This window comes from Thunnus maccoyii, chromosome 17, assembly GCF_910596095.1.
Source record: "Thunnus maccoyii chromosome 17, fThuMac1.1, whole genome shotgun sequence".
NCBI classification, from domain to species: Eukaryota; Metazoa; Chordata; class Actinopteri; order Scombriformes; family Scombridae; genus Thunnus; species Thunnus maccoyii.
Window position 1 is genome coordinate 17,844,717 of NC_056549.1, and position 13,533 is coordinate 17,858,249.

Here is a 13,533-nt window from a genome sequence, read left to right on the forward strand (position 1 = left end):
GGCACTGCTGGCCTTCTTCTGGCCCGGACAAAATGGATGTGAGCCTGAAGTGGCCTACATGTAAAATAACGAATATGGCCCAAATATCCCAAAACAAATGTGGGCCATTTTTGGCAAAGGTGCGGTGCTCTCAGCGATGTGTAAACTGGATGTGACCCTAAAGTCGCCCATGTGATACATAGTGATTATGGCCCAAGTATCACAAAACAAATGTGGGCCACCTTTGGCAAAGATCTGGCATAGTCGACAATAGTTAATGTGGGTGTAAACCAAAAGTGGCCCACATATGGTGCAGCAAATGTGGCCCGGTTATCTTAAACATATCTGGGCCCATTCTGGCAAATATACGACACAGTAAGCACTGGCTAATCTGGAAGTGAGCCTAAAATGGCCCATATTTGAAATTGTGAACATGGCCTAAATATGGTTGAACACTAATGGGCCACTATAGGTAAAGATGCGGCGCAATTGGTACTGACTAATCTGGAAGTGAGCCTGAGGTGGCCAACATTTAAAATACCAAATATGGCCCAAATATCCCAAAACAAATGTGGGCCATTTTTGGCAAAGGTGCGGTGCTCTCAGCGATGTGTAAACTGGATGTGACCCTAAAGTCGCCCATGTGATACATAGTGAATATGGCCCAAATATCACAAAACAAATGTGGGCCACCTTTGGCAAAGATCTGGCCCAGTCAACAATAATGAATGTGGGTGTAAACCAAAAGTGGCCCACATATGGTGCAGCAAATGTGGCCCGGTTATCTTAAAACATATCTGGGCCAGTTTTGACAAAGATATGGCACAGTAAGCACTGGCTTGACTTGATGTGAACCTAAAGTGGCCGACATTTGATATGGCAAATATGGCCTAAATGCTATACAACAAGTTTGGCCCACTTTTGGCAATTGTATGGCACAGTCAGCACTGGCTGTCATAGTGCATGCCTAATGTGGCCCACATTTGAAATAATAAATATGGCCCAAATATTGCTGAACATTATCGGGCCACTTTAGGTAAGGATGTGGCACAACTGGTACTGGCTTATCTGAATGTGAGTCTGAAATGGCCTACATATGATGCAGCAAATGTGGCCCGTTTATCTTAAACATATCTGGGCCAGTTCTGGCAAATATACGACACAGCCCAGATAACAAAATTGCTTTGGCCCACACTCGACACTTTCATATGGCTCACATACCGCATGGAATGATGGCACTTGGGCGGTCCGCTCCTGTTTGCCAGATCTGGGCCACAAGCTAACCATAACAATGCCACATGTAAACCAAAAACTAAACAAATAAACCAGATCTGGCCCACATCTGGACAACAGTTCATTTTTATTCTGGCCCTGTATGGGCCCACATTCTGTATCCTCTTCCGGCCAACATACCTCGTGGAATGATGGCACTTGGGCGGTCCACTCCTGTTTGCCAGATCCGGGCCGCAAGCAAACCATAGCGATGCCCATGTAAACCAAAAACTAAACAAATAAACCAGATCTGGCCCACAGTTCATTTTTATTCTGGCCCTGATCGGGCCCACATTTCACTTCCGGCCCACATACCACGTGGAATGATGGCACTTGGGCGGTCCGCTCCTGTTTGCCAGATCTGGGCCACAAGCAAACCATAGCAATGCCACATGTAAACCAAAAACTAAACAAATAAACCAGATCTGGCCAACATCTGGACCACAGTTCATTTTTATTCTGGCCCTGATCGGGCCCACATTCCATATCCTCTTCCAGCCCACATATCACATGGAATGATGGCACTTAGACGCTCCTGTTTGCCAGATCCGGGCCACAATTAGGGTTGAACCCCACATGTACCCAATTGAACTGATTAACTTATAGCACCTCAAACGGTCGGTTTGAGGTGCTAACCTCATCACGTCTTAACAGCCCTGTTGCGGGCTGTTAAGACATCATGAAAAGGCTGCAGTGGCGCTTGATCCTTGCAGTATTTTCCCCAAAACATGTCAGATACAATTTATTAAGAACCCAGGGAGCTGTGTTAACTTGTGGAAAAGGGGTATAATATGGCCACTTTAAAATAACCAATTTAAAGGACTGTGTACTCTTTGCTTCTAGTACCTGACATTCTAATTTTCTATCATTTATTTTGGGGTTAAATGTGTAAAAATGTACAGTAGGTATATCTGAACAAGTACAGATAGCAAGAGATAATAGATAATGAGCACATGAGTGTCACATTTAGGTGTAAAGTGATGTCCAATGAATTTCATGCTCAACAGCCCTCATACAGTTCATTATGTGTTCATAAAGTGGGCAGTGGACCTTAATAAATGCAGAGATATCAATAAATTAGGCTTCTGGAGTTTGGTTTTTGAGGATGAAATGGATTTTTCAGTACAACTGTGTCCCATCCTACTCACTCTCTAGGCAATAGAAACTGGAATCACAAGACGGTTTAGAGTAACACCACCTTTTATGTTAATGTGTAGTGCGGGGAAGTCATCTCAGAAAGGTCAAAACTGGGGTGGAGGAGGTTACTATAAGAAGACAAACACAGCCCTCAGTGAAGGAAAACCTAGACCTGCAATTGAAGCTGAAGGAGGTAGGTAAAACATCTGAAGGTAAATGTAATAACTTAACTTATCCTTCCTCATGCTATGACAGCTAATAATCATGTAACAATTTATGTAGGATAAGACCAGACAGACGTTTAGTAATAAGATGTTATTTGGATGCCTGTGGAAGTTTTGAAAAAATGTCAAAAGCTCTTGTGGAATAATTATTTGCAAGGGTTAAGTTCTTTTTTTAAGGACAGTTTCCACTGAGTGATGTAATGGAAAAACCTCACTTTGCATCACACAAACAGTTACTGCATTTTTGATTAACTCATATTGTATAACCTTGGAACATGTAACCATCTGTGCTCATTATTTTTGACACTGGATCAGAGTAGGGAGTAGCCTCATCTTGGACATACTACAGTTCCTTTTTTAATTAGTTGGGAGCTTTGATGACATCCAGCACTGCATCCCACTCACATTCTAATATGTTTACCACACTCCTCATCTATAAAGAGTATGTACACTTTGTAACTGACATCAATCTGCAATTACACTCTGTTGTGACTGTATGCTGATCCCTTGCAAGATTTTCATTAAAGGACAAAAAGATAACTTGGTCATTGTCAGCTTTTTATTTTCAGATTTCCATCACAGTGACCATGGCTGAGTACAAGCTAGAGGTGTCAACAGGTGACATTACATATGCAGGAACATGGGACCACATATATGTCACTTTATTTGGAACTGAAGGGCAGAGTGAGCGAACTGAGTTGGACAACTACGGCACTGACTTTACAACTGGGACAGTAAGTTGAATCTAGTTGTTGACCATTATTCATATAAGAGTCTCAAATTAGGTTTATGCCAATGTTACTGTTTATTACTGTTTTTTGTAATTCATGCATATATAAAGCACTAATATTCATAGAATGGCCTTCATTAGCCCATAGATCCACATGCTTCGTCCTTACTATTTGTTTATCACATTGATTCATACTTTCTTATTTTGTCGCAGACATAAAGTATATTGTACCTTAATTTCTTTTCACAGACAGGGACCTATACTGTGAAAACCAGTATGTCTCTGGGGACACTGCTCCTAATCAAGGTGGAGAAAGATCCGTTTTTTGTTCTCCCAGAAGATGAGTGGTACTGCTCCAAAATAATAGTGATGACACCAGAGGGAGATGCCATTCTTTTCCCTTGCTACAGATGGGTGTCCAGGGGAGAACTGGTGGAGCTGAGAGGAGGGAGAGGTCTGCTTTAAATACCCACAATATGGCACTTGTTTTTTGTTAGTTATGTCACTTAAAATTTGACTGTTGTGTACTTTTTACATCTCAGCCATTAAGGTTTTTGAGGAGAACCATCCTGTGTTGATTGACCACCGGAAAAATCAGCTGACACTTAAAAAGAGCCTTTACCAGTAAGTTCTCACGTGTGCGCTATGTACTGTACCTAGAGCTGCAGCTTGTCTCAGAAGCTTATCATTTTTTTTCCATTTTTTAGATGGGAGATCACTAATGAAAGATGGCCACACATCAGCAGTTTTAAACATACATCTGAGCTACCAGCTGAACTCATCTTCTCTATGTCCAAATCAATGGAAATACAGTACATAAAGAAAATAGCGTGAGTCAGGTTCCAATATAGTCTAGTATTTGTAAGACAAATAACCATTTTGAAGCATCAGTGTCAGTATTTTGTTTAATTTTCTGCATTTTACATGGCTTTTTTTTTTTTTTACCCTTTCTGACCTCAGTGGTGCTGAACTCATGTTTAAGGGGCTGGCTGGATCTACTGAACAATGGAAAAGCATTGAGGACATGAAACAAATCTTCTGGTCCCAAAAGACAACAATGTCAGGTAGAGTTTTAATTCTGCTAGGTAACTCACCTGAACACTATCATTCTTATACTTATAAGTGACTGTCCATGTAAGAATATATGTACAAGTACTGTATGTATACTTGACTAAGTCGACCTGGCCCAACAGTAGAATGAAAAACCCATGAAATAAATATTTAAATCCTAGGTGCTGTAATGGGTTTGATACATGATGGTCGGCTCACTCTTAACTGAATGGAGATGGACGGGGACAGATATCTTTTCTAAAAGATTAAATGGTCCTGAGGGACAGCTACGACATGGAAAGTGACTGACAAAAGTCACTCAGCTGATTGGATCACGGCTTACTGCTGGCCTTGAAGCTGCACTAATCAATATTTTTATATTAACGATGGATGAAATTACTGTGTGTATGCAATTAGAACAACAGAGGTGCATTACCTGACACTATTAAATATGTAAATTAGCTTAAAGTATATAACACTCAATAGTATGAATGAAACTTACTTTCATGCTTAGCACTGTGTGGTTAAGTGAGGGAAAGTCAATATAAATTCAAACTACTATTTGTACAAATCTGTCATTTCAATTTGAATTTTAAATGCTGAATTTAAACAAAGCTGTAAGGCTTTGTAAAGAAATAAAACTATCTCAGTGTCGGGGGTGAGTGCCACAGTGTCATTCTCTGACAACTTTGTGATGCTCTACATGTGGCTCCTAGATATAGAGGACAAATTACAATCATCAATTGTGATTTTCCTAGAGTACGTTAAAGAGCACTGGAAAGAGGATGACTTTTATGGATTCCAATTTCTGAACGGGATCAACCCTAATGTGATCAAGCGCTGCTCAGAGCTTCCTCCAAACTTTCCAGTCACAGAGGACATGGTGAAGCCGTTTCTGAAAGAGGGTACCTCTCTGAAGGAGGAAATGACGGTATGGAAGATGACTGGCTTTAAATGGGTGATAATTGTTGCTTTGAGAGACAATTTGTAGGTTTGAATTTTGATTGTACTTGTACAGCAGTGAAAAGGTCCCTGAATATTTCCATGTCTATAATACTGGAAAACCACAATCTTGTACGTTGTGTATGTTTTCCCTCCATCTTTCCTTCCTATACAGAAAGGCAATATATTCCTCTGTGACTTCAAGAGGATGGATGGATTACCCACCAAGTTGTCAGATGGTGAATCTGTGCATGTGACTGCTGGTTTCTGTTTGTTCTACATGAACCCAGAGAACAAACTGATGCCAATTGCAATACAGGTATTTCATTGCAGAGCAAACCAGTAACGTATTCATATTACATATAGAAAGTTCATTGAATAAAATTATTGGTCCCCTCACAGAGAATTTAGATACAGATTTGATGTAACGTCACGCTGTATCCAGGTTGTTTACAGCTGTTTGTTGTTTGTATTCCACAAAATGCTGTCCAATGAAAAACTGTTTTCACTCAATCAGTCAAAAAATGTGCATCTCAATAGTCTCAATGGGCTATAGCTGTTCAAATTCAGCATTAGGACCCTAGATGTGCCAGATCGTTTGTTACACAGAACCATTTGAGAAGTCGTCCTTAGAAACTGTTTGGAAAAGTGCAGGCACTTTCAAAAAATACTTGGCATTTCTCATGTGATCTCGTGTGATAACCTAGTTTATGTCACAGAGAAAATTTCCCATTTGTAGGCATTATCAAGTACATTTTAGTAAAATAATGTCAATCACAGAAGTTATCCTGTAATCATAAGGTCAGCATATTTATATGCTTTTGTATCAAAAATGAAAAATACACAGTGGTGCATGAGGGGAAGAGAGAGTGAGAAAGGTGCTTCCCCCTTATGAAGTGGCTCTACAAAAAGTTTTATAATGTGGAATACTCATCACTTTGCATTTTAAGTGAAATAGTATGTTTCAAAGTAGAAAAATAGCTAAATGATGGTTTTATCACATTCCAGCTGCAACAACAACCCTCTGAGCAGAATCCCATCTTTCTGCCCAGTGACCAGGAGACTGACTGGCTGCTGGCCAAGATGTTTATTAAAAATGCAGATTCCATGCTTCATCAGTCTGTCTATCACTTGGTTAACACTCACTTACTGGCAGAAGTCTTCAGTGTTGCTGCTCTCCGCAGCTTCCCTGAGATTCATCCCCTCTATAAGGTATATGACTATGCAGTTGCAAACACAGAACTAAGGCTTGTTTGATGATCTGATCAAGACTTTTTACTCAGTTTTCCAATATAACTTACGAAAAGTACTAGAAAGACATATGTTTGGTTTTGTAATTATCAGGGGTGACTATGTGAAAAATGTTTATTTAGTTTATTTAGTTTAGGGATGTGCTGCCTGTATTTGCTGATTGGTTTATAGAAATGTTTATGTTCCTTCACTTTAATGGTGATTTTATCATAAATTTTACATTGAATTTAATATTCCTCCCTCTGTTTGCACAGCTGCTGATCCCTCACGTCCGCTACACTCTCCAAATAAATACTTTGGCCCGTAAATCTATTTTTGGACCTGACGGGATTTTAAGTAGAGTATGGATCTTTATCATGTATATTCATATTTTTTCAATCAAATGTTGAGACTCTCAATACAGTGTAGTGAAAACCACTTCTATCTTCTATATTTTTCTATATACTTTTGTGTTCTTAATTACTAGAGTTCACTTGGACATGAGGGGATGACAGAGGTCATTGGAAGGTCTCTCTCTGAGACGACCTACAGCTCCCTCTGTCTGCCAGACAACATCACTGCACGAGGACTGGAGTCTATCCCCAACTTCTACTACAGAGATGACGGCCTGAAGCTGTGGAACATCATCAACAGGTTACTAAAAAATGCCAGTTTGAGATACAGCTATAATCCATACTGAAGCCTTTCCTGAACCCTTTCCTGACAATTGGCTGAAATGACTTTTAAAAATAACACCATGATTTCAGAATACAATGTAAAATCATATTTGTAAATGTATATTTTTACCAGATTTGTGAAGGCAATAGTGGGGTACTATTATCCTTCAGACAGTGAGGTGTGTAAAGACTCTGAACTGCAGGAATGGATCCGTGAGATATTCACCCATGGCTTCTTAGGAAACAAAGCCTCAGGTATTTCACCAATGTTCTGATTTTGAATTTGTAAACACAAAACACTATATACTGTAGTAGCTTATAGTATATTGCAATTTTCCACACAGATGCAGTGAATGACAAAAAAATAACTTGTCAATGACTGTGTTGCCAACAGGGTGTCCAGGATGCTTTCATGCTGTCAAGGAAGTGATCAGGTTCATTACCATGGTGATCTTCACAGTGACGGCTCAACATGCTGCAGTGAACAGTGGGCAGGTGAGACATGGCTGTGTCCAAAGTCACTCCCTATTTACTGTATGGTGCACTATATTTACCCTACGCCATTTTATTTGAGTGTCCGAATGCTGAGTGTGTAAATATATACACTATTTAGTACCCCCAAAAACTTGATGGAACAGAAAAAGTAGTGTCCATGACATGTACACTACTTTTTTAGTAACAATCCCACAATGCAACGCTCCACATTTCATAGGATATAAGTTTACTTTTAAAGTGGTGGAAAGATTGCATTTCTTATGTAGTTTTATATTCTGTTTTTTTGTTTTTTATTACCATTGTTTTATGATTGTCTCCCATGAGAGCTGGGCCAACAACCTGACAGTAATAACAAAAAAATTAAAGATCCACTCCAGACATGTTTCAAGACATATAAAGTAGGGGTGTGTCCGAATACAAATGCGTTATTCGGCAAAGCACAAATAATGAGTTTTTTATGAATATTTGTTCCATACAAATATTTTAAAAATTATTTGTTTCGGGAAGAAAATAAAAATGTCAAATACCAGCACGCAGGTTGGTTACATCGCTATCTCAGTCTCTCTCCTCTGCTCCGCTGTTACATCTATCAGCGGGTCTCAATGAGGGGAGTCACATCCACCTGCAACATGACACACATTTCCTAATTTGGACATCACTCCTGGAGTTGAGGGTGTTCCCCAGCTAAAGCTGAGCTACTGACACATGCAAAGTGCTCCCATAGGACTCTCCATAACCTGTTGTTCCCTTTCTCCTTTCCACAAAGTTACGTTGTAAAAAATAGGCAATAAATGAAAAGTGCAAAGCAAGAATCACCTTTGAAGTTCTTCCCTAAACGTTACACAGTGTGCTGTCTCTGTGTTATGGGTGTATAAATAGGTAGAGGTCTGTATGCAACGAGATGATGAGTTAAGTTTTAGCTTAGTAGTCAGCGCAGTCGTCTATGATCAAGGAGACTCCAGTTCGAGACCCGGTGTGGGGACCTCCTTCGTAAAGTAGTTTATTCATGAACACTTCTTGTAACACTTTAATTTTATAAAATTAAAGGCATACTAAAACAAAAACAGGATTTTTAAGCCTCTTTTCATTTTTATTCCAATACAAATACAAATAATTTTGCTGCCTCAACAAATATAGATACAAATACAAATACTGGGTTCTCTGTACATCCCTAATATAAAGATACTTCTATGTTTTAATTTGTGTCTGATATAGTTTTTCTGCAAAGAGATTGCATTTCTTTTGTAGTTTTACATTCTGTTTTTTGGTTTTTATATTCATTGTTTTATGATTGTCTCCCATGAAAGCTGGGCCAACAACCCCACAGTAATAACGAAAAAATTAAAGATCTCCTCCAGACATGTTTCAAGATGTACAAAGATACTGTTATGTTTTAATTTGTGTCTTACATGGTTTTTCTGCAAAAAGTCAATTACCTGGTTAAATCTTCGTAAAATTACATCTATTCCTTCTCCCTCATTGAAAAATCCAGAATCTATGAACATACAAATTTTATTTCAAAAGTTTTACTGCTAGATTCAACATGTCTATGTCACTGAAGAGTCCACTGTCCAAGTTACATATTGGACCAAGATCAGCTCCAAAACTAGTTGTGATGTCACAAATCATGCTCGATTTATACATCCTAAACTCAGATTTAAGGTGAGCCTCGAGAAATGACCCCTTCAGCAGATTAATGTGCATCATTCTGCACAGTAAGATTCAAACATCCAAGTGAAGGAACAGGAAGAAAAACAGTTAGAAATGAGAAAAAATAAAATGTGATGCATATCAAAACTTCTGTTTCTATTTCATTTAGTTTGACTACCACTCCTGGGTGCCTAATGGTTCGATCCTGCTGCAAAAACCTCCTCCAACCACAAAGGGGCAGTCAAGCATGAAGACAATTTTGGAGACGCTGCCAAATGTGGGAGAGACAGCCAGCCTTGCAACAGCGTTTTGGATACTTTCAGAAAAATACACAGACATGGTAGGTTTGGTGTTCACAAACGCACACAAATAGTAGAATAATATTTAGGGCTGAAAAATTAATTGAAATTTTATTGAAAATCACAATATGGTCTACTGCAATTTTCAAATTGCAGGGGGCACAATATTTGTTAAAGGAGAAATGTGTGTCAAAATACCATTTTAAATTAAATAATGTTGTAGCCTACACATCATATTCTACAGACTTTAGAAAACATCTTTGTTTGGTACAGAGCCCTGCAAAAATCACACCATAATCATTTTATATGTTCTTCAATTGAAATCTTCATAATTCTGTAAAAATGATCATTCCCTCTAATATTGCAATTTGCAATATCAGTCAAAATAATCACAATTAGATATTTTTTCAAAATCGTTCAGCCCTAATAATATATAATCCATCCACATTTGGAAAGGGCTTTGAAAAATTGCACCACAAGCAAGTTGCTGTGTCAGTCAGATTTACAGTTTTGTTTTTGTCATCTTGGCAGGTTCCCCTGGGTACGTACCCTGAAGAGCGCTTTGATGAGGCTCCACCTAAGCAGATGATTAAAGAGTTTCAAAAGGAGTTGTCCAACCTCAGTGAAGCAATTACAACCAGAAACTCGCAGCTTAAAGTGCCCTACATCTATCTGAACCCTGCTGAAATAGAGAACAGTATAACTATTTGAGTCTGAGGGAGCCACTTTTCCCTTTCTGTACTAGTGAACAATATCCATACCTTTTTCAAAACTTGTCTTATATGCTGGGTTGAGTTTCAAACTTTGACTTTGGTAAATAAAAAAGGTGAGGTGGTAGAGACTTACAGTGCTGCTTGAAAGTTTGTGAACCCTTTAGAATTTTCTTTATTTCTGCATAAATATGACCTAAAACGCAAGTCCATAGTTTACACAAGTCCTACACAAGTCCTTCATGGACTCATGAACACTGACTGTAGCCACTGCAAGAGAGGCTTGTAGTTTCCTAGCTGTTACCCTGGGGTTCCTTGTGGCCTCCCGGACTATTACGCATCTGCTCTTGGTGTGATCTTTGTTGTTCAACCTCTCCTGGGGAGGGTAACAATGGTGTTGGATGTCTTCTATTTGTACACCATCTGCTGTCAACTGGTGGAGTCCAGACTCTTTAGAAATGGTTTTGTAACCCTTTCCAGCCTGATGAGTATCAGCAACTCTTCCTCTAGATCCTCAGAAATCTCCTTTTTTCGAGCCATGACACACTTCCACAAACCTGTGTTGTGAAGCTCAGACTTTGATAGTGAAGACCCAGATTTCTCTTCTTTAAATAAGGTAGGACCTCCGACACTTGATTGAAACACTCGCCTCTCATTTCTGTGTAAGGTTTTTGTCTCATTTGTTTAATTGATGTCTCTATCTAGTTTTAGGACTTGCATGGAAATCTGATCATGTTTTAGGTCATATTTATGCAGATACAGAGCACATTCTAAGGGGTTCACAAACTTTCCAGCACTGTATAGCGACATGCTGCACGCTGGGAGAAGACGACCATATTTTGGTTGTATCATGTTAAGTGGGCCTATTGTAGGGTGCCTGTATCTTTGTGTGAATTACTGTATGTATTACATAGACCTCTCTTTAGGAATAACTTAAATTAAAAGTTTTGGTTGCAAGTGTTTAAGCATCAGCTTGGACCCATGTATGAATGAGTCCACAAAAGCAAACATATGGTGATCAACAATGACATAATGCAATGAAATGTAACTAGTTGGTACTCCTTTAATAAAATAGGTTTTCTGTCATAGTGGAAATTTTTAAAATGATCTCACATGAAACTACGGCAAGGCAAGGCAAGGCAAGGCAAGGCAAGGCAAGGCAAGGCAAGGCAAGTTTATTTGTATAGCACATTTCAACAACAAGGCAATTCAAAGTGCTTTACATAGAGCATAAAAAAGACATATACAAACAATTAAAAATTGTTAAATTTGGAAATAAAAAAGAAGCTAAAAAGGGAATAAGACAGATAAAACAAGAGAATAATAGTAACAGTGCAGTGTAAAATATTAACCCTTGTGGTTTAATGAAAGGCAGTGGCAAACAGAAAAGTCTTCAGGTACCTCAGCAGTCAGTAATAATGCATTTATATCCTAGCAGGACCAAGAATATGCATATTTTCTGCCCTCCATTATTATGGCTGTTAGAGGCTGTGATATCAGCTGCATTTTCTGTTGCATATGCTGTATATTCAGTTTCTGTTCACCTTTAATGATGTGAGTACAAAACATAGAATCTTTATGGTGATGTAGGACTGTTCATGTTTATTGAACACTATTCATTTGCTTGGCTTGCAGTACAAATTAAAAAGGAATTTGAATCAGCGTTGTCATTCAGCATGCATTATTGCTTATTGACGTGTAAAAGTCAACATAACTTGAGCAAGATTACAAAAGTAATTGATGAAAAACCTACTTCAATACGGTGTCATTGGAAATCTTCAGATGGGCCAATAAATCTTCAGGTCACCCACAACTTAGCATTAAACTCAAAACTTATAAGAGAAAGACTCAAAGAAATACACTTGAAGCTGGTAGAGTTCAATGTGAATAGGTTTATTGAGCATAAAGAGCAATACAAAGCAAACCAAAGCCTTGATCCCAGGATAAAGAACCTAAGGCAAATCATAAAACATTATATTATATACCTCTCATAAAACCTCCTAATGTGGAGCTTATTTTCTAGACTCCACCTCATTTGACTTTGACACTTTGGTAATAATCCAGGCATGATTCATCTCAGAAACAATGGTGTCTCAAACTTCTCTGAAATGTATCAATTGCACCTGGCCTAGAAATAATGCTGTCTCAGCATTTTCCACATTTCTCACATTAAAAATGGGCATAGCGGCCTTCAATCATCGCACACAGAGAATCAAAATGTGACATTACTAATCATCCCCCTTCCCAACATCTCTGGGAACCGTCTCTTATTGATGTAAATGTTATCTTTGCATATTCATTGGGACATCCCATGTTACAACTGTCTCTTATTGACGTAAATGTTATCTTTGCACAGTTACTACCTAGATTTATATCATGTAAAGTTTAAAATGTGCTCATCTCATTGTGTGTCACACAGTAGCACAATCATTTGAATACTTACAAGATAAGGTAAAGAAGGAGCAGCTGTATGTTGGGTGTATGAAATTTGTGCATAGTTTTAAACTTGTAGGCATAAAAATATCGTAAACACAAATGTCAGCTGTCTGTAGAAATATCAAGTGGACAACATACAATGTCTACGGTATGTACAGGTGAAACCGTTTCTGTAAACTGTAAAAAGGATACAAAGAGTGCAAAGGTGTGGAGGGAGGGTGTCCTGTAGCTGGTGATTTCATACAGGCCTCTCCACACTGATGTAGAGTTGGTAGCTGAAAACCCGTTTACAGTTTTCAGCGTCTGACTCTCGTAAATCAACATGTACAGGATGTGCTGAGGGCAACAAGTCTGTACAAGAGCTGGTATCAGTATCTACGGTCGAGTCGAGTCTAGAATACAGGTTTTCAGTACAGCAGCACAGTCAAACAACAAATCTTCACATTTGAGAATCTGGGACCATCATATTTTTGTCATTTTTTCTTGAAAAATGACTGCAATTTTTAATCAATTATCAAGATAGTTCAATTCAATTTTTCAATTCAATTTTATTTATATAGCGCCAGATCACACAAAAGTCATCTTAGGGCACTTTTCAGACACCATTGTTTCTGAGATGAATCATGCCTGGATTATTACCAAAGTGTCAAGGTCAAATGAGGTGGAGTCTAGAAAATAAGCTCCACATTAGGAGGTTTTATG

The 13,533-nt window shown here is 38.6% G+C and overlaps 1 protein-coding gene across 3 annotated transcripts; it reads left to right on the top strand.

The window, feature by feature from the left end:
- The first annotated feature begins 2,429 nt into the window (after window positions 1-2,429).
- Window positions 2,430-11,481, top strand: LOC121881810 (hydroperoxide isomerase ALOXE3-like). 3 transcript variants are annotated; one of them, XM_042389542.1, is made up of 15 exons: window positions 2,430-2,581; window positions 3,168-3,346; window positions 3,592-3,796; window positions 3,885-3,966; window positions 4,050-4,172; window positions 4,303-4,406; window positions 5,151-5,323; window positions 5,510-5,653; window positions 6,343-6,546; window positions 6,840-6,926; window positions 7,052-7,218; window positions 7,375-7,496; window positions 7,636-7,736; window positions 9,556-9,726; window positions 10,217-11,481. In XM_042389542.1, exons 1-15 carry the CDS (start codon window positions 2,455-2,457, stop codon window positions 10,394-10,396), a joined length of 2,169 nt encoding a protein of 722 aa, XP_042245476.1. In that variant the 5' UTR covers window positions 2,430-2,454; the 3' UTR covers window positions 10,397-11,481. The 3 variants fall into 3 exon arrangements, with proteins under 3 accessions (XP_042245476.1, XP_042245477.1, XP_042245478.1); XM_042389543.1 differs by having other exon boundaries at window positions 2,482-2,581; window positions 3,182-3,346; XM_042389544.1 differs by lacking the exon at window positions 2,430-2,581 and adding an exon at window positions 3,036-3,054 and having other exon boundaries at window positions 3,182-3,346.
- The last annotated feature ends 2,052 nt before the right edge of the window (window positions 11,482-13,533 follow it).